Source organism: Drosophila pseudoobscura, chromosome 2 (assembly GCF_009870125.1).
Source record: "Drosophila pseudoobscura strain MV-25-SWS-2005 chromosome 2, UCI_Dpse_MV25, whole genome shotgun sequence".
Taxonomy (NCBI): Eukaryota; Metazoa; Arthropoda; class Insecta; order Diptera; family Drosophilidae; genus Drosophila; species Drosophila pseudoobscura.
Genome location: NC_046679.1, coordinates 24,574,207 through 24,593,736, shown reverse-complemented (window position 1 = coordinate 24,593,736; position 19,530 = coordinate 24,574,207). Strand labels below are relative to the sequence as shown.

General features: G+C 48.4%; 2 protein-coding genes across 8 annotated transcripts; one reads left to right on the top strand and one right to left on the bottom strand.

Annotated features, from left to right (window-relative positions):
• The first annotated feature begins 168 nt into the window (after window positions 1–168).
• Window positions 169–10,341, top strand: LOC4802676 (serine/arginine repetitive matrix protein 2). Of its 2 annotated transcripts, XM_001359509.5 has the most exons (8): window positions 169–596; window positions 665–1,085; window positions 1,186–3,597; window positions 3,898–8,251; window positions 8,757–8,836; window positions 8,908–9,036; window positions 9,115–9,319; window positions 9,385–10,341. In XM_001359509.5, exons 2-7 carry the CDS (start codon window positions 675–677, stop codon window positions 9,274–9,276), a joined length of 7,548 nt encoding a protein of 2,515 aa, XP_001359546.5. In that variant the 5' UTR covers window positions 169–596; window positions 665–674; the 3' UTR covers window positions 9,277–9,319; window positions 9,385–10,341. The 2 variants fall into 2 exon arrangements, with proteins under 2 accessions (XP_001359546.5, XP_015037996.2); XM_015182510.2 differs by having other exon boundaries at window positions 169–1,085.
• Window positions 10,342–11,260: 919 nt separating this feature from the next.
• CRMP (Collapsin Response Mediator Protein) lies at window positions 11,261–17,778 on the bottom strand. 6 transcript variants are annotated; one of them, XM_003736739.3, is made up of 11 exons: window positions 17,658–17,778; window positions 14,817–14,904; window positions 14,690–14,753; window positions 14,434–14,624; window positions 14,156–14,367; window positions 14,026–14,088; window positions 13,816–13,962; window positions 13,307–13,545; window positions 12,497–12,732; window positions 11,954–12,439; window positions 11,261–11,885 (listed from the first exon to the last, which is right to left on the bottom strand). In XM_003736739.3, the coding sequence occupies exons 2-11, from the start codon at window positions 14,893–14,895 to the stop codon at window positions 11,806–11,808; spliced, it is 1,797 nt and encodes a 598-aa protein (XP_003736787.1). In that variant the 5' UTR covers window positions 14,896–14,904; window positions 17,658–17,778; the 3' UTR covers window positions 11,261–11,805. The 6 variants fall into 6 exon arrangements, with proteins under 6 accessions (XP_003736787.1, XP_001359545.1, XP_015037992.1 ...); XM_001359508.5 differs by lacking the exon at window positions 13,307–13,545 and adding an exon at window positions 12,879–13,102; XM_015182507.2 differs by lacking the exons at window positions 11,261–11,885; window positions 11,954–12,439; window positions 12,497–12,732 and adding an exon at window positions 12,977–13,102.
• Between the last annotated feature and the right edge of the window lie 1,752 nt (window positions 17,779–19,530).

The window sequence follows — 19,530 nt, the reverse complement described above, 5'->3', positions numbered from 1 at the left end:
CAAGTATGGAGATTTTAGCGTACGGAGCGAGTATTTTGTACTGCCTTACTGCAGTACCGCTAAGTCGAAAACCCCATTTTATTTTTAAATCCAGATAAAATAAAGAATAATAAAAAAATGCAAGTCTGGTAGGGTTGTGTTTCTTTTTGCTTACGATGCATCCAGCGGCAAACTATCGAATGCGCATATTGGCTAGAAGTGCCATCTCTAGCTGAAAAAATGGCTGAAATCCAAGTGTGTGTGTGAACAAAATTTGTATGAGAAAATTTGCGTGTAAAACATATACGAAATATATTTGACTTCTACCGAAAAAGGCGTTCTCCCGTGCCCCATTGTAGATAGTTGAAGCGAGTGTGGAAACGAAAATGCAAGTGTATGATTAACCAATCGGCAAACAAAAAACGAATGATTGATGCCTTCGGCCTCTGCGGACACTGCAATTACAGACGGGCCTCAAAACTCTCTGGGCTCCCTCCTTGGTGAAAAATGAAAATGATGTAGCTGCAAAATCGACAAGAAGAGAGAGGAAGAACCGCAGAGCAGAGAACCGAAGAAATAGCTAGATGAAAATTCAGCGAAAAGAATATCCCCTATATGTAATACAAAACCGACTATTCAAAGTGTACATCTACACATCTATAACCTGATATATACACATACGCAGTTGCATCAGCATGCCTGACCGTGATTCGGTTTCTGATTCCGATGATTCCGGTGATTGCAGCCGTCGCGGAGGCGCTAAAATGAATCAGCAGCAACAACAGCAGCAACAGCAGCCGTCGTGCAGCAAAAGCTCTGCGCCGGATACGAGGAATCGACGCATCATCATGCGCATCGAATTCAATGACTCTGACGACACCGACGACGCCAACCCCAACCCCCCAAACTCTGGCGATGATCCTGACCTTGATGCAAGACCATCCTGCTCGACGGCGTCCTCGCGTTTTCGTCGGAGCACCCGCCGACAGCGCCGTCCCCCTGCCACTCAAGATTCCGACTCGGATGCCGTGCAAAGAAGATCCACAAGAATTCGGAAAAACCGCTATGGACCCCAAAGTGACGACTGCTCCTCCAGCGGAAGTGAGGTACACAAATATATCCCCATTACTACTTCTAAGATTACTGCACCCATTTTTACTGGATTGACTTGACGGTTTGCTAATCCTAATCCTATCCATATTTCAGATCGGACAACGCCCTAAACGATTGCGTGGTCAAAGCGGCAAGAGGAAAAAGCTAGAGTCCGACGAAGAAGAACCAAGCGACGAAACTGAATCCAAGACGAGACTCAGTCCTGGGCCTGCGGAAGATCCCGGTTTCAGCTCCGATAGCAGCAGCAACGAGCTGTTGGAAAAGTGTCCAATTTGTTTATTTACCTTTCGGCAACAGGAGATCGGCACACCGGCCACATGCGAGCATATATTCTGTGCGCCCTGCATCGAGGCATGGTCGAAGAATGTCCAGACCTGTCCCATCGATCGGATAACCTTCGACAGGATCGTGGTGCGCGACAACTATGCCGATCGCAATGTGGTGCGCGAGTTGCGCGTGGATCTAAGCAAATCAAAAACGGAACTGGCCCTCGAAGACGAGGAAGACGCGGCTGCGACTGTGGCCGATGTGACCAATTGCGAGATCTGCCGCAGTCCGGAGCGAGAGGATGTGATGTTGCTCTGCGACAGCTGCAATCAGGGATATCACATGGACTGCCTGGATCCGCCGCTGGACGAGATACCCGCGGGCTCCTGGTACTGCGACGAGTGCATTGATTCCAACGATGAGAATTCCGATGATAATCTTGACCTGGCCGAGGACCTAAACATGCTGTACGAGGACATCCGGGGCATGGGTCTGCCCGAGACGCGTCTGCGCGTGAGAGAGGTTCAGCAACAGCCAAGGATAGTCCGTACCCGCCAAAACGAACGCATACGCGCTGCTGTTTTGCGTCGCACCCGTGCCGCCACTTCAGCGGACGCCGCGGCCTCCGGCTCCACCACGACCCGTACGCGTACCACCCGTACCACAACCACGACGACAACAACCACACGCACCACCACAAACCGTCGACAAACAACGCAGCGACGAAGGCGCCGCTGCACACGCCATCGCACCTATGTCGTGGAGTACGACCTCAACAACTTTGACGAGAAGTTTGCCCTGAAGACGACCAGCAAGAAGGTCATACGTCGCCGTCGGCGGCGTCGTCGTCGAGTTGTTGCCTCGGCCTCCAGCGATGAACCGGGCCGCCGTCGTCTGACTGCCAGCAAAAGACTAGCGGAGCAGCTCGGCGTCAAGGCGGATGGCCTGCGTTCGTATCTGAGTGGGGGAAATGCCTCTAGCTTCACTCTATTTGGAAACGCCAACGATCTGGAGTACTTCTCGGACAGTGAAGCGGGTCAGGACGAGGCGGCAGCGGGAGCAGGGGCAGGACTGGGCGCCACAGCAGTGCAAACGTCGGTGCGCATTGCCAGCATTGGGAATCCGCGCATACGCAAGGCGCTGCTGCAGGGCAAGGCGCGCACAGCGGCCACCACGCCATCCTCATCGGCCAGCGATATACTGTCTAGTATTTTGGATCTGCAGGATCGCTGGCATGGAGCAACGCGAAACCTAAGCGAAGTGCAGATCCGTGCCGACGGAAGTCTGACTCTGCCCCAACGTGCCGCAGCAGTCACACCAACGCCAGGAGCAGCAGCAGCCGCGGCGCCAGCCCGAGCAGCACCAGCGCCAGCTCCCACCGAAGCAGCCTCCAAGCCACCCGCAGAAGCCATCACCCAGGCACCGCTCTACCAGCGCGGAGGTGCCGGACCCAACTTTAGTCGTGGCGGTGGCGGCGGAGGCGGTGGGTCAGGCAATCGCTATGGAGGCAACAGCAGCTACAACAGAGGTGGCGGCGGAGGCGGCGGTGGAGGTGCGACTGGCAATCAATATCAGCGGCATTCTACTGGCGGTGACGGTGGTGGAGGCGGCACCGGATTCAATCAGAATTTCAACAATAATAACCCCGGCAACAGCAACGTCTCCAGCTTTACGCCCTTTCACCTGCGCTTTAACACGCCCAATCGACAGCAGCAGCAGCAGCAGCAGCAGAGGAACCAAAACCAGAACATGCAGATGCAGCAGCGGCAGCAGCAGCAGCAGCTGGGACCAGGCCCAAACCCTTCCTCGTTCCGTGGCAATGGGCCGAGCCATCCCTCCGCAGTGGCATCACCAGCATCCAATAACTTCTCACAAAGACCTCCTATCTTTCCACTGAGTCATATTGCGGCACCAGTGATGCCCGGTCTGCCTGGTCCAGGTCCCGCTGTCGGTCGTCTATCAATGCCGGCGGTGCTGACCGTACCACCACCACCGACGCCACCCGCCAGCCTCTCGTGGAACAGTCCCCTCTTCAAGCTGAGCACGGACTATGCCCAGCAGCGGCCAGCAGCAGCGATGACTAGAAAGCCGCTGAGCGGCCGAAAGATGGACAGCGATGACGATGCCGACAACTGTCCAAACTTTTCGATCTACTCGCAGGAATCACAGGCGGTGGCCAACGCGACGGCTTTGCCCATTGGGCCACAGCCAATGCCTACAGCCGAAGAAGCAGATAAGGTAGGGATCCGCAAGATGGTTCTGTTTTTATTTTAGTTTGAGAAGTGGCATAGGATTTGGAACTAGAATTGCGTCTAGGATTGTTTCTATGTATTCTTTATGGGGGAATTGGAAAAGAACGTTCGACTTTCGTTTGGGTTCAATTGAGATTCTGATTTTCATGTAGATTCAAAGCTCATATATGTATGTCTTTTGAGGAAGGGGCATCCTTTCCACGTATCCCTTCAGCTACTAACGCAACCAAATGTTATTCTCTTTTCTTCTCAAACCTCTCTTTAATCCTAAATACCTTCCATGCAGGACGACGATGACGCGAATGAGGATTTAGTACAATTAGACGATGATGATGATGAGGATGAGAATGCTGCAGCAGCGCAGCCGGATAACAGCATACCCTTGCCCCCGGAAAAGGCATCCGATCTGTATGAGCCCGAGAATCCGACAGACGAGCAGGAGGAAGGCGACTCCAACATCGATGGAGAGCCCATGGAGGAGGAGCCCGAGACCGAGGCCGAGCCCGAGCGCCAGGCAGAGCCAGAACCCGAAACGGAACGAATTTCGAGCAACAGCAACTCAAATCTGGAGCCGACAGTGGATGAAGAAGAGGAGACCAAGGCGCACAGCACTCCCAGTCCCGTTCCCAAGGCGCGGGATGGTGGCAGAGTGGAAAGGGACAGGGGCAAGGGTGTGCTGGAGCTCTATGACGACAGCGATTGGGAGGAGCTGGACATTGACAAGCCCAAAGAGTTTGAAAAGGCGCTGGATGACACTGAAGTGGCTGCCACTGCCGCAGCAGAGGCTCCCGAGGTGGCATCCACCTCTGAGCCAACACCTGCCAAGAAGAAGGACAAGAACGAGGGAGCAAGGAGCAGCAGCGAACGAGAGCCGGATCGTTCCTACACGCCCTGTCTGGATGAAAAAGGAGACGATGACGATGACGAAGACGAAGAGGCCTCTGCAGTGAGCGAAAAGCATCAGATCGAAGCCTCCACTAGTCCCAAGTCGCCGTGCTCCAAGTCCAGCGACGACGAAGAGAATGCAGAGCAAGAACCGGCGGAGAACATTGGCACGGAGCTCATTTCCGAGGATGATTTGGCCAATGAGAATGAGGCGAAGCAGAGACGCAGTCGCAGTCGTCGCCGCAGCGAGGGAGGAGCCACAGCCGGCTCCCCCAAGGAGCCACCGAAGGAAAACGAGAGCAAATCCAAACGTTCGAAGCGTGGCAAGGATGAGACCTTCAAGAAAGTGAGCAAGCGGCCCAAAGAGCGCAACTATCGCGGCGACAAGCAGTCGGATGAGACACGACGCAGCGGCTCGCGACGACGCACAAGGACACCGCGAAGGAGTTCGGCGGCGTCCAGGAGTCCCCAGTCGCCCAGAGGATCGCGGAGTCCACCGCAGCCCCACAGCCGCAGCCGTAGCCGCAGTCTGAGCAGAAGCCGCAGCCGGAGCCCCATTCGGAGTCGTAACCGACGCAGGCCGCGTGGCAGTCGCTCCAAGTCCTACAGCCGATCCCGTTCCCGGTCACGCTCGCACTCGAATGGACGCCATGGACGGCCTTTCCGGGGTCGCGACTTCCAACGTGGCGGATTCCAGCGCGGCCGTGGCGGCATGCGCTTCAACTACAACAGGAATCAGCAGCAGTTCCACAATCGGCCATACCAGCATTTCCACAGTCAGGGCCAGAACCATCAGAACCAGCACTATTTCCACAACAACCAGAACAACCAGAACTACCACATGCAGAACCAGAACCAGAATCAGAACTTCTACCAGCGTCCCAAGCGGCGGGAGCTGGCCCGCTATGATGTGCGCAATGTGGTGGGCGCCGGGTCGCGGCATCATGTGCCCACGGCCAAGGATCGCTATGGCCGTGATGCCATGCGTTCGGGCAGGAGTCGTTCCGGCGGCAGCTTTGAGCGCCGTCGCTCCTCCCACAGTCCTGGGTTCTCGCGCAGCGGCTCTCGTGGTGGTGCCCCCTCGCGGTCGCGCTCAGCCACGCCGAAGCGGTTGCGCAGCTTCAGTATATCGCCCTCACCGCCGCCGGGCACATCGCCACATCGCAAGCAGCGGCGCAGGTCCATGTCGCCGGGACCAGGACGTCGCTATGTGCGTTCCCCTTCGGTCTCGCCACCACCCAAGCAGCGACGGGATTCGCCGCCAATGCATCCGATGCATGTGATGGATCGTGGGCACAGCCCCATTTCGCTAAGATCTGGATCCCACACACCGACGCGAGTCAATGGAGGCCGTAACCTGGCCCCCCCTCCGGTGTACCATAATTCGCCGCGCTATACGCCCCGATTGAGTCGCAGTCGGACGCGTTCCAAGAGTCCCAAGGCGGTGCCCAAGAAGAAAAAGAAGAAATCGGACAAGAAAAAGAAGAACAAGAAGCGAACGGCCAGCACTAGTCCGACAACGGCCGCCCGCATGAGGCGCATCTCGCGACAACGCGATCCTTTCGAGGATGCCGATGATTTCCTGGCGCCCCAAAAGAAGCGACGCCACTCGCCGCCCATCAGCAAGGGAGTGCCAGCCGGCCACTGGTCGCCATCGCCCAGCCTCTCCGATGATCATATGAAGTTCATTCACGATGGTGGGGATAAGAACTCCTCGTGGACACCGCCTCTTGGCTCGCCCAAGGGCCTGCCCGGTCACTATGCAGATGATGGGCGACGCAGTGCCACGCCCTTGGGCCTGGGTAAGAAGGCGAAACGGAAGCGGGACAAGAGCAAAAAGAAAAAGAAGCCCATCGACAAGCTGCAGCGCAAGGAGAAGAAGAACCGTAAGCGTCGCACCCAGACACCGGAGCCCATCCCCTCGAAGGAGGTCTTTGCCTCTGGGAACAACATCCTCGTGAGCGTTAGCTTCAACAAGGAGCCAGCCAGCGGTACGAATGCCAGTTCCTTGCAGCAGCAACAGCAGCAGCAGACGGTGGTGACCATGCCGGCACTGCGGCATGATGATCTTCTAGCGAATCGTTTGACCGGCTCCTCCATGGACCGACTGCTAAGCAACGCCAGCGCGAAGCCAAAGCTAAAGAAGGACAAGACCCGCAAGCGCAAAAAGTTGGACGCCAAACCGGTGGCCATCATTGATCTGGAACGCTCGCCCTTCCAAGTGCATCAAGAGCCAGCAGATGTGATTGTGCTCACGGACAGCGAAGATGCCAACGAGGCGCCGCCGTCGCATCCGATGCGCAGGGACAGGGAGAGCAGGGAACAGCAGCAGCAGCAGGATCAGCAGCAGCAGCAACGTGAGCGGCATCAGAGGCGACGCGGCAGCGGCGTGGCCTCACCGGCGGAGCACCACGATCTGATGCGGGAGAACGGTCAGCGGGAGAAGACGCCACAGGTCGATTCGCTGGCCACGATTATGGAGACCTCCTCGTACGAGGCGGTGCAGCAGACGACAGGCCCCAAGACCCCGCCAGAGCCACCAATTGTCAAGTTCAATCTACCTGCCAAGAAACAGCACAAAGTGCGTAGCAATCCCCTGCACGAGGATACCGATGACATCAATTCTGCGGACGAGCTGGAGGCCGCCTGCTCCTCCAGGGAGCTGCCCGGGGCTGGCATTGACGACCACGACAATGATGATGGACAGCAACAGCAGCAGCATCAGCAGCAGCAGCCGCATGGCCTCAGTCACGAGAGCGGCACACAGAAGATCGGTCCGAATACGCCGCCAGAGTCCGGGCCCTGCTCACCGGATGCCTACGATCCGTTTGAGCCGACCAAGTCGCCCTCGCTGTCGCCCCGATCACCGACGCCCACACCTACACAGAACCTGGAGCAGGCGCTACCGAATAGCTCAGGTTCTGGAGGACCAGGGGATAAATCCGACAGCGATAGCCACAGCCACAGCCACAGCCTGGCCCCGGCAGCTGTGTCGAACAGCACTGGGACGCAGACGCAGACTCAGACACAGACAAGTGGTGTCATCAATCCCGTGGATCTGGTGATGGCGCTGATGAACAAGCCGAACCAAAGTACCACTGCCAGCCAGCAGCAGGAGAAGGCCGGCGGCAAAGCATGCGACGTTGTAACCTCCACGCAGTATCTCGGCAGCAGCAGTTCCATGTCTGCGGGAGTCGTCGGATCGAGTGCCGGCGGAATCGGCGGCGGCGGTGACGGCGGAGGCCACGACAAAACGATGGCCGAGAGTAATGCCATCACGGTCCTCTCCAATGTGCTGCTCTCGGGCAGCAGCGTGGTGTCCAGCTCCCAGCATATACCGGTGATTTCTAGTCCAACGCCGCTGCCGAAGAAGCTCACTCCGCTCCCGAAGGCGGGCGGTGGGAGCACTGCCAGCAGCAGCAGCTGTGGCCTCGCAAATCTGCCCACCACCAGCTCTGGCCTGCGCAACGGCGGCGGCAGCGGCAATGCGGCGGGTGCGACGGTCAGTGCACTGGACGACTCCTTTAACATGGATATCGAGAGTCCATATTCTCCAGGATCGGCGGACTATGAGGATCTGTTTGAGCCGCCGCCGCAACAACGCTCGAAGGCGGGCGGTGGCGGTGGCGGTGCCAAGACGGAGATGTTTGACAATCTCTTTGGCAGCACCTCCCCAGTGGGCAATATGGCCAGGATGTCGCGCTTCAAGAAATCCCAGAGGGGTAATAACAAAGGCGATCGTAAATCTCGAAAAGGTTTGTTGTGTGTAGATATTATAGAATCCAAAATCCTTGCCGCTTTCCAAACTAATGAGAACTTTTTCGGGAGTGCCACAGACCGAATTCCAAAGAAGTTTGAACGGCCATATGTGGCACCCTCGATAGTGACTTAAACCACCGATTGCGATTAATTTCGCAAACTAAAGAGCAGCTTTAGCTGTGGACCAAGCAACAGTTTTAAGACGAAACTACAGTACAATTTTTCGTAAAAGGACTTGGAAACGAGGCTAAAGTCATGCTAAAAGTTCCCAGACGGACTCGGAAAAGAGCTCGTAAAACCTAGTGATATAAAAGATTCGAAAACGAATCTTCTACGTTCTATCATTCTTTGTCGTTTTCGTATCTCGATAGTTTTACAGTTTCAAGTCTTACGAATTGTTGGTCCACCGCAAGTTAGCGTTTCCCAATCGGCGGTTTAGCACACAGAGCAGATAATTCCGATCTGAAATATAACTAATATTTTCCTTAACTTTTCCTGTAGGTGGCAAACCATCAGACGACCACAAGGCGGCATACGACGATCTACCCAATTCGGCAACGGATCTGCAAAATAAGGATAGAGTGAGTCAATGTCAAGCACTCAACGCTGAACAGTCGACATATTATCAATTTGTTTGTATATTCATTTGCAGTTTTTGCGTAAGCTGAACCGACAGGAACGTGTCGTTGAGGAAGTGAAATTGGTATTGAAGCCGCACTTTAACAAGAAGGTGATTACCAAGGAGGATTACAAGGACATAATGCGAAGGGCTGTGCCAAAGGTTGGAGAAAACTGCTACACCATAAATGAAGGAAGAACAATATTTATATTCAATTTTTTGTTCAATATATTTCTGCAGATCTGTCACAGTCGGTCGGGTGAAATTAATCCACACAAGATTAAAAATCTAATCGATGCCTATGTGAGGAAGTTCCGCGCGAAGCACAAGAAGTTGAGTCTCCTCAACACGGGGCAGGTTAGCAGCGCCGTCAAGTGTGCCGCCTATTTAAAGAAGCTATAAGCAGAGACCCAGAGCGCAATCGAGCAGCGTCTTGGATGTGGCAGTAAGTATCCGTAGTCTGTAAAAAATCGAACCAGAATCGAATTTGCTAATGGTTTATTTTCATAGCATTTTTTGGGTGGATTGAACGAAACGAAACAGTTTAGCGGTCGCATGCATTCCTACACTCTACCATCAACAAAATATTCACCGGCCGCACTCGCGAAATGAAAAGAAGGAAAGAAAGAAAAACAACCACTCATAAATGGTCATTTATGTACTATTGGAATTTAGTTGTTAAGTCAATTTTAGGTCACCTTACGAATGATTTTTAAGCGCATAAGCGAACATACACACACTGAACACTGAAATGAAGATATTTAAACATTAAGCAAAGCCTCCCCCAATATTTCGTTTCGCCCCAAACTAAAGGCAGTTTATTTATACAAGAAATGCAAGCAAGATTTAGTTGATTAGATTGTTTATTATATAGAATGACACTTGTAATGATATAACTATTACCTGTTTTTTGCATCAACGCGATTGTAAAGTAGTGGCACGGATGAAGTGTGTCAGATATATTGTATTTTACCTCTGATAATTTAAATAATTAAGTTTAAAGCAAATTAAAAAAAAGCATAATTAGTACGGCCATGCATTACACCGGATAAACCACCCACCCATTCATTGACATGGCACAAAAGCGAACCACTGTGTTCAGGCGTGGCTTGGGTTTATCCGGTTATGGGTGTATTTTATTTTTGATCGTTATATAAACAATTGTAATTATGTATTCATATAGATCACCTAAATAAATTGCTGTGTGTACTCCTCCCGTTCCGTTTGGTGTGTGCAGTTTTGATTTACGAAAGTTTCTAATCAAAGCACATGGTAGTCTGTCAGTCATCGTTTATTGAATAGAGAGAGTGTACGTTACGGTACGAGTACTCGTATGCATTAAACACACACACACACACAATTGATAAGCGTATGAATATTATACATATATCATAATAATTGTGCTAAATCGTTTTGTAAATATCCATATAATTGAAAATAAACGCGATCATTAACTAATCCAATTTATGACACGTCTTTAAATGTCCTCCCTCGCTGTTGTGGGTCATAGAAACTTGTTGAATTGTCAGTAAATAAAATCCTTCATAAGAGCTGCGCCCCCATAAGGGAACGCCCTTGCTCACGACTGTTTCTACTGTTCTAGGAAGTTATTTTCATTTGATTCCTAAAATAACTTAAATAATTAAACTGAAGAACTTTGGAATGGGCTTTCTTCTGGGCTAGACCCACCAATCAGTATTCTTTCCTTCTCTATAAATAAATTAATAAACCATTAGATTCAAGAGTTTTCAGTATTCTATTTCCATTATAATCCACTTACTACGAAGCCTTTGCTTTCCCAATAAGAACCGGCATTGGAATATGATTCCATATGGGTGAGATTTCAAAAATTCTACTTAACCAATACACACATTTTCTGTTTTAATCTGCTTGCATCATGCATCACAATAACAATGAAATTCGAGAGCAGTGGAACTGGAGAAGTGAAAAGGTTGGTTCCCCCTTTAAATGTGGGCATAGAAACACATTGCTTATCAGTCTTCACTTTCAAGAAGGGAGTTTCCCTTTCCGCCAATAAAAACAAACATCATTTATATATAGCTTTTTGTTGTTGTTGTTTTTTTTTTGGTAGAGTTTATTAGTTTTGTTCTTTGTGTTCGGCTTTGTTTATATTTAAATGTATGTATGTATAAAGTATGTATACTCGTATATAATAAATATTTAGGCAAATTTTTTATAAATTTTCATCAAAAAAGGTGATAGTATCTAATTTTAGATATTCTCAGATGAAGTTCGCCAAATTTTGTTCCCAATCGGTTGTTCACTCTCCAATGATGCATGGACGAATCCCTGGGTAACAAATGAGGGGGCTATGCTTGTGTGCGGAGTGGGGATACGGATACTGATACTGCATTTCAAAAGCGGATTAAACAATTGCAATAGTATATTCCAATAATACATATGTATATTCCAACTCGAATTCGTCTATCGAGACTTTTGATTTCGCTTACATATCAAAGCCCTATCATAACTTTTAAGTTGTACGATCGTACCAAACAAAATTGTGCTAAATCTCAATGTAAATAAGCAAATATTCGTATCGTAATACATAAAAATAAATGTGTGCTAACAAAAAAGTATCCTAAAAAAGCACTTTGTTTGATTTTCATAATCTTTAAGTTCTCAGAAATCTCAGAGGATCCTAGCACAAAGTTATTGATAACAAGAGAGGCAATGACAGATGCAGATGGTAATGGATTCTTCCTTAAGTTGGGGCGTGGCGTTTTTTGTGGCTATACGTTTACTTAATTTCAAGTTTGGTTAGATTACGATTTATGATTTTCGGGATCTGTATATTAAATGCCAGAGCTTATTTATTGAATGAGCGCATGGGAGCAAACAGATTTTGGCTTTCAGTGCTGTCTGCCCGGTGTCATGATGTATTGTGCGATTCGATGCCCCTGGAGGCATTTACCAGAAACCGGAAGACTTGCCGCCAGGTGGGTTCTTCACCTTGATGCAGGCCCTCACGCCACCTCTATCAAGTTCCTCTATAGAAAAGAATATACATTAGTTCAGTGTTCATAATGTTTCTAAGAAAATAAACCACCAAACTCACCGCTGATCGAAAAGGATGACTGTTGCATATCGTGCTTGCCATCGACACGCCCACGTACCGAGGGCGTGCTGCACATCGAACCCTCCGCTGGCATGGCCAAGTTGCCAGCCAGCATGGCGCTAATTGGCTCTTGAATGGGTATCTGGATGTCCAGTTCGGCAAACTTCTTGGCCACACTGTTGCCGCCACCATTCTGCCGCTCCTCGGGATGGTCCTCCTGCACCGCCGACTGCACTTTGCCCTCGATAATGTCATAGACAAAAGGCGGACGCACTGGAGTAGGGATGAAACGGCCAAAGCCCTCCGCCACACGCACCTGTCCCCGTTCGGCACAGATGCGGCCTCGCACTAGGACAAACTCGCAGACACCGTGAACGGTCATGCCCTCAAAGATATTAAAGTCACAGGCCTGATGGTGCGTGTCCTTCGAAATGGTACGCGTGGCATTCGGATTCCAGATCACAATATCCGCATCCGATCCAACAGCTAAGGAGAAATAAATGATATACAACCACGATAATTCATAATAATGATTATGCTTACCAATGCGTCCCTTTTGGGGATAAATGTTGAAGATCTTGGCCGCATTCGTGCTGGTCACGGCCACAAAACGGCAGGGATCGAGTAGTCCCGCCTGCACACCCTTCTCCCACACCAAGGACATGCGATCCTCCACACCATTGACGCCATTCGGTATCTTGGTGAAGTCTCCCTTTCCCTTTGCCTTGTGCTCCTTGTTGAACGTGCAGTTGTCGCTGCCCGTCAGCTGCAGATCATCGCTGTGAGGGCGCCAGATGAAGAGATTATTAGCAAGGGATTCGATTCTTTTACAGAATCATGAATTAAACGAAACGAAACGAACCGAAACGAAACGAAACAAAGCGAATGACACCCACAAGGGAATGTAACAAAGGTTAACACTTACTACGCCAATGACTTCATGAGCTGCCTTGGCGTTTCGGCAGACTCGCGTATCGGCGGACTGGTGATGTAGTAGATGCGCTCCGCCTTCGACACGCCGCTCATCGAACGGCCAATGGAGCTGGCCAGCGTCTCGCCAAAGACACAGTAGCCACTGCGTCGGGCACGGCCGACAAGCTCGGCGGAGGATTTACTGGTCAGGCCGGACACAAAGAGCGGCGTTTTCATCTAAGCGAGCGAACGATTTGGAGTTATTGTGAGTGGAAGCATAAACATAGATTATCAGCGTGGTGCAACAGGCGGCCATTAGCAGTTAGTATGAGCTAGGAGCAGGCATGAGCACAGTATCCCAGTTAGTTAGTAGGCGTTAATCAGCAGCATCAGGTTAGAGACATGCTAAGCCCCAGAGTCGAGTCGAGCTGCAGAACTTACTTAGCCAGGAGCTTCATCAAGAATTCTCGTGTCGTCGGATCGGGCCTCAATGGTGGGCTGAGCACATGCGCCGCCTCATGTTCGAAGCCCATATGGAAGCAACATGTGGCATCAGTACCCAAAGCGGCGGCCAGGGTCTCTCCCATTATGTATCGGCCTCTATACCGCTGACGGGCTCTGGCCAGCTCAATGCCCGCCGATTTGCTCATCACATGAACCACATACAGCGGGCAATCGGACTTTTAGGGCACCATCATATCGGATATATGTAGATACATTGGTATTATATGTTGGTAGGGGTTATATCGTGTGTGCCGCATACCGCATACCGCATAATATGTACAAGAGTGCATCATGCACAATGGGTAAGAAATAATAACAAAATTAAAAGAATATACAGCGTAGATAAATTTATAATTACAGTTCCGCGTCGTACAGGAACTGTACAACTCTTTTGCTATACACCGCCCTCTCTCAATGGTTTAACAAACGACTTGGGAGTGTCTTACCTGGTGGGCCAGAACGCAGGCGCGATGCACCGCCTCGGCCTCCACCTCCTCTGGTCGCGAAAGTTCATGGCCTTCCGGTCCATTAATGCCTTCGGCCAGCAGACGTTGCGTATTCTTTGCGATAATGTCGCCGTTTTCCGCATGCACCTGTTGAAAGGGAGGATGTGGAGAGAGGTTGCCGTAAAAGTGCATTCGATATCGATATCTTACCATAGCCACGCCATTCAACTGGCGAATACGCTCAAACACATCCAACAGGTCTGAATCGTTTAGCTACAAAATTTAATACACAATTATAGAAACGCAATGAGAAATGTTATAGATTCAAACCACAACCCACCTGATAGAGACCCTTGTAGGCCATGAATGTTTTGAAGGAATTGACACCCAGCTCTTTGCACAGAATACCCAGCTCCTCGGAGACCGACTTGGACCACCAGGTGATGCCCACGTGGAGGCCATAGTCGCAACAGACCTTGGGATCGGCCCAGCTGCGCCACTTGTCGTAGGCCTCGATCATCGATTCATGTTTATTGGGTAGCACAAAGTCGACTGAGCAAACATCGAAATTGGTTATCTCCTTCGTGTCACCCACGGATCAAAAGGTGAGCAACTTACTTATCATGGTAGTGCCTCCAGCAACGGCTGCCTTGGTTCCACTATAGAAATCATCGACGGCCACAGCCCCGCCGAAAGGCAGCTGCATGTGCGTATGGGGATCGATGCCACCGGGTATGATTAGGAGTCCACTGGCGTCAATAGTACGCACGCCGCCGGGTATCGTAATCTCCGAAGGGGGTCCCACAAACCTACACAAGCATAAGGATTAATTTTAGTGTGAATTTCATTGATTAAATTATGGCACCACACATACTTGATAATTCCATCCTCAATGTAGACGTCCGCTTTGAACGATTTATCATGGTTGACGATCTCGCCTGCAACGAAAATAAGAACGTCTAGAAAACACACCCTGCTCTGGATTCGTATGATGACCTTACCATTCTTGATGTAAACACGATTGGCAGCGCTCTGCAAGTGAATCGGTACCTTCTTAACCGGTTTTGGACTGGTCGACATGGTGAGAGTCTGCAATGGAAAGCGTTCGTTCGGTTATGAGTGTTTTATGAGCGAAGGCGAAGATAAACACAATACACAATAATGCTGGGGAGGATTTCCCACAAACACAACACATACAGCGCAGCACAGAAGCTGCCAGGGGGCAGGGCAGGGCAGGGCACTCATTCATTCATTTATTCATTCAAATAGGGTGGTTCCTCTGGTTCTTGTGGTTGCCCGATGATGAGTCATAGGCCTCTGATTCAATGCTGTGGGGTAGGGTGGGGGGTTGGGTACCCGGACTGGCGCCCAGACACGTGCCGAGCATTAAACTTCTGCACCTTATGCGTCACTCCAGACTATCTCTGCAACTCCCTCACTCAATCTGTGTAGTCTATGGTGTGCAACTGATTATGATGATGCACACACACACTGCACAGCACAGCACAGCACAGCACAGCACCCAAAATGTCAATGCAGCTCGTTCGTTGTCTGTTCAACAGATTGTTTCCCCCTTTTTAGTTCCGTTGTTTGCCACACAACTTGCAGCTGAACACAATATGGTAACTGCATAAGAGGCTACACGGAATATCAATGTTGCAACTAAGCTTTTACAAGTGCTACGCTGTGCCGCGCTGCGCGCTTCCACTGAGTCCATCTCCGACGACGACAGCCAGTCATCCAACCAGACCAGCGCGGCCATTAACCTTTGTTAGTTGTTACGTAGGGGCCTCTACTTTGGTCCCCTTCCCGCTTCTTTCAAGTGTTGATGTACTACGACTACGCCCTCGTCAACCACACACAAACACAGCAGACCCTAACTTGGCTGGAAGTGGCATTGACGATAGCCCAACGCCGCTAAGAAGTTCAAATTGTGCCACATGAAGAACACAACGAACCAAGTACAAAAAGAGAGTGGTGCCGTTCTGTGCTGCAGGAAATGTTTGTTATGGCGCATTGAATACAGCCTACAGTGGTGGTCAATGATGTAGGGGCCTCTAATAGTAGGGAAAGGGTGCTTCGAATTAATGGTTTAATTTAGCATATTTGAATGGTAAACGATATACTACAGTGAAAGCAACACTTTGGGAAGGCACCCTTAGTTTCAGTCATTTTAATCGGACAAGGAAGATGTCCGTCTATAACGAATGGGGTAAGGTGCAGGTGCAGAGAAAATCATGTGTGATTAGCTAGGTTCAAATGTACTCCCTCAGCTCGAGAATAGTACCTAAACAACATTCTTGGCGTGTACATGACTCGGGACATGGATGGTGTGGTGTTGTGGTTGCTACCAATACTTAAAAAAGCCAGTTCAAATAAGTCTTTTGCAGTTTCAATAGCCAGGAGTAGGTTCCACAAATGTACTCCCTGCTGTATGTACTCTTCTGTTATGGTAATGATTATTGGGGTGCATGACGTGTTTGAAGAATACTCGTACATATGTAAATATGTAGCTGCTACATTTCATTCATTCAATTTAAATTCTGGCCGGTGTCAGTCAGTATTGGATTAAGTGAACACTTTCCTATGGCAGCACATCCGAAATAAACAGAGCTTCACCATGTAGAGACAATACATATGTCCATACATACATACATGCATATGTTTATTTGTCAGCATACAAGTGCGCAAAGTACATAATGTAATTAATGCAGCCGTATTAACGTAGAGGAAATTGTGCACAGACGCGGTCTGTGGCAGAATTTGTAGGTCGCTAGTGCACTTTGGCACTTTTAATTTGTAAATGTGCCGACCAAATACATGACAAAAACAAGAAAGAAAGGGTGGAGACCCTATATACCCAGTTTAGGTTTTAGGTTATTTTTATTTTATTTGGAGACAAACAAGCTATTCTGATTTCAGTGTCAGTTAAACTAGAATAAAACCTCTAATAGGGACTGAGGGTACTTGTACTTGTACTCTACTAAAAGGACTGGCTTGAAGGGGTATAAATAGATACACATGTATGTATGTATGAACCTCTAATTTTCGTATAGTCAAAATATATTCATAGGCCGGTTTTTCGCCAGTCAGCAAAACTAGTTACAAATTGTCAGGATTCCCTAGCCTCAAGCCCAAGTTTGATGAACTTTGCAAAAACAATCGCATCTCATTCGTATGCTGAATAAAATCAATGACCATTTATTTCTACCAGTCGCCATCTAACGAGTATTAATGCCCCCCCAACATCGCTTATATCTCTGGGCGGCTTCTGTTTGTTATTAAATCGATAAAATACAAAAAAGGAAGGCCTGCAATGCAAGGCTAAAAAGGCAGCAAAAAGGCGATAAGACCTGTACCTGTATCTGGTGTACCCACCCATCGGATGAGAGGAGACACAGACAAACGGGGCGAGACAATCGGATCGCATCAGGCGATGTGTTCATTGCACTTGATTAGTGGATTGATAAATACATTTGTACGAGCATTTAAGTACACCTGTCTGTACATATTAGGCTTAAGAAATGTAGTCATGCAATTATAATGGTATTTTGCTTGGAGAAGCACACGTATTTGTTGTACTTTCTAAAAATGTTTCTGAAAATTGTATCCACCGGTAACAAATATTGGTGTACAAGAATCTGTTTGATGTATGTATGCTATTAAATTTGAAAATAGAACAGATATTTGAAAAAATACCCACGCATTGCGCATAAGTATACACACACGAACACACACTCGTATACGGGTCGGAAAAACAAATGCAAAACAGAAAATAAACGAAAAAGTGTCTGCTGTTTTCCTTCAAATTAAATCCAATTTGTTTGGGTCTGGGGAATTACCGTAAAATGGGTACAATCTCACGCGATTTTCTTAGATGAACGCCTTAATTTAAACGTATTTAATATACACGCACGCACACCTTCCTTCGGAAAATCAAAAAACATCTAACGGATTGTCGCGGCGCTGGTTTTCTTTGCTCAGCAGCGGATTTAACGACCCTCAGAAATATACCAAAATATACCGTCTCATTTTAAAAATATACCGTAAATATACTGACGAAGTTGAGTTCTGTTATACATATTCCTCGATTTTGATATTCCGTGGAATATTATTAGCTAGATGGAATCTTTAGCCATGCCCACATAATTTTATACGATAGAGGAATACATTTTCTACTTAACTGGCTTATTCTAAATACTTGCTTTTATTGTATTTTGTCTAATCACTAATCACTAACCATACAGTATGGTTAGTGGTGTAATCCGTGGTATAGGCCTTTGCACAATAAACTGCAAAATATCGTTGTGATATTTAAAACAGAGACTAAATTGTTTTTGCCTTCTTTGGACCCTGGGATGACAAACATTTTCTCAATTCTATTATCCCTTTCATTTCAGTCATGAACGAACGAACAAAAATGAACTATTCATGGAAGTGAACGAACTGAATAAGTTCATCTTATTCGTTCATCGTTCTTTTTCGTTCGTTCTTTTATGCTCATCGTTCTTTTTTGTTCATCTGTCGTTCTTTTTTGTTCATCGTTCGTTTTCGTTCGTTTTTGTTCCTCATGTTCGCTATGTTTGAGCTGGTATGGCAGCTCTTTTCGTTTTGTTCGCTATTTTTGCGCCAGTATTTTGCCTTGAATAAACGAGGAGGAATCTCCTCAAAGAATTCCACACCAGAACGAACGATGAACAAAAAGGAACGATGAACAAAAATGAATGATTAAGATGAACAAAAAGGAACGAACTAAAAGAACGACTTAGTTCACTGCATAAAAATGAACGAACGAACTTATTCAGTAAATTGAACGGTGTTTACCCAACACTAATTTATGTGCCACCAAAATTAAAAATTAAAACAAAATGGAAGTGGAAACACCAACGACGGTACCACAGCAAGAATTTACCATCAATTCGTATATTCTTCTTCATGAATCTTTAGATGCTGTTGCGTTTGCGGACGGAGAAAAGCTTAAGAGAACAGCTCTCAAGAAGGATAGTCGATTACGAGTGACGAATTCCGCCATTAATGCAAAATACACCAGAAAAAAAATAGACCATGTAGGGCAGAGCATCAACGGTATTTTCTGTCTGATGGCTCTCGTCTTTTTTACGTTTGCCCATTTAATTATGGTTTAAGAACCCAAACACCAACATCTGCTACTCAAAGACAAAAAAGTGCAGAAGAGGAACTACAGGAGGGGAGGTTAAGGTCTAAATTGCAATCTCTATGAATATTGGTCAAGGGTCGCAAGAAAAGTTATTCAAAAACCTCAGCACAGGAAGAGTGAGCCGTGAAGAAAAGAACAGACTGTGACAGAGTTTTGTGGGTCTATGGGAGGCCCATTAAAGGTGTATGTTCGGTAATAGACTTATTCAAATCCATGAGCAAGAATATATATTTCTGCACAAACAACTCAAACAAGACTAATGGATGAGTCATGAGGGTCCAAGGCGCTCTCAAGAAGGATAGTCGATTGCGAGTGACAAAATGCACATGTCTATGTGCAGTGAAACGAAAGAGCCAGTTGTCCCCCTATGAAGTCGCATTAGAACCAAGTAGGAAAGTACATTGATAGTAAGTATTTTGAAAGGACATTGTGGCCATCAAGTCATACATACACACACAATACATTACATAAGTAAGTACACAAATGCCACGCTCGTTCACGACGCAACTGCCAAGATACGGAGGTTCTAGGATGCCAGG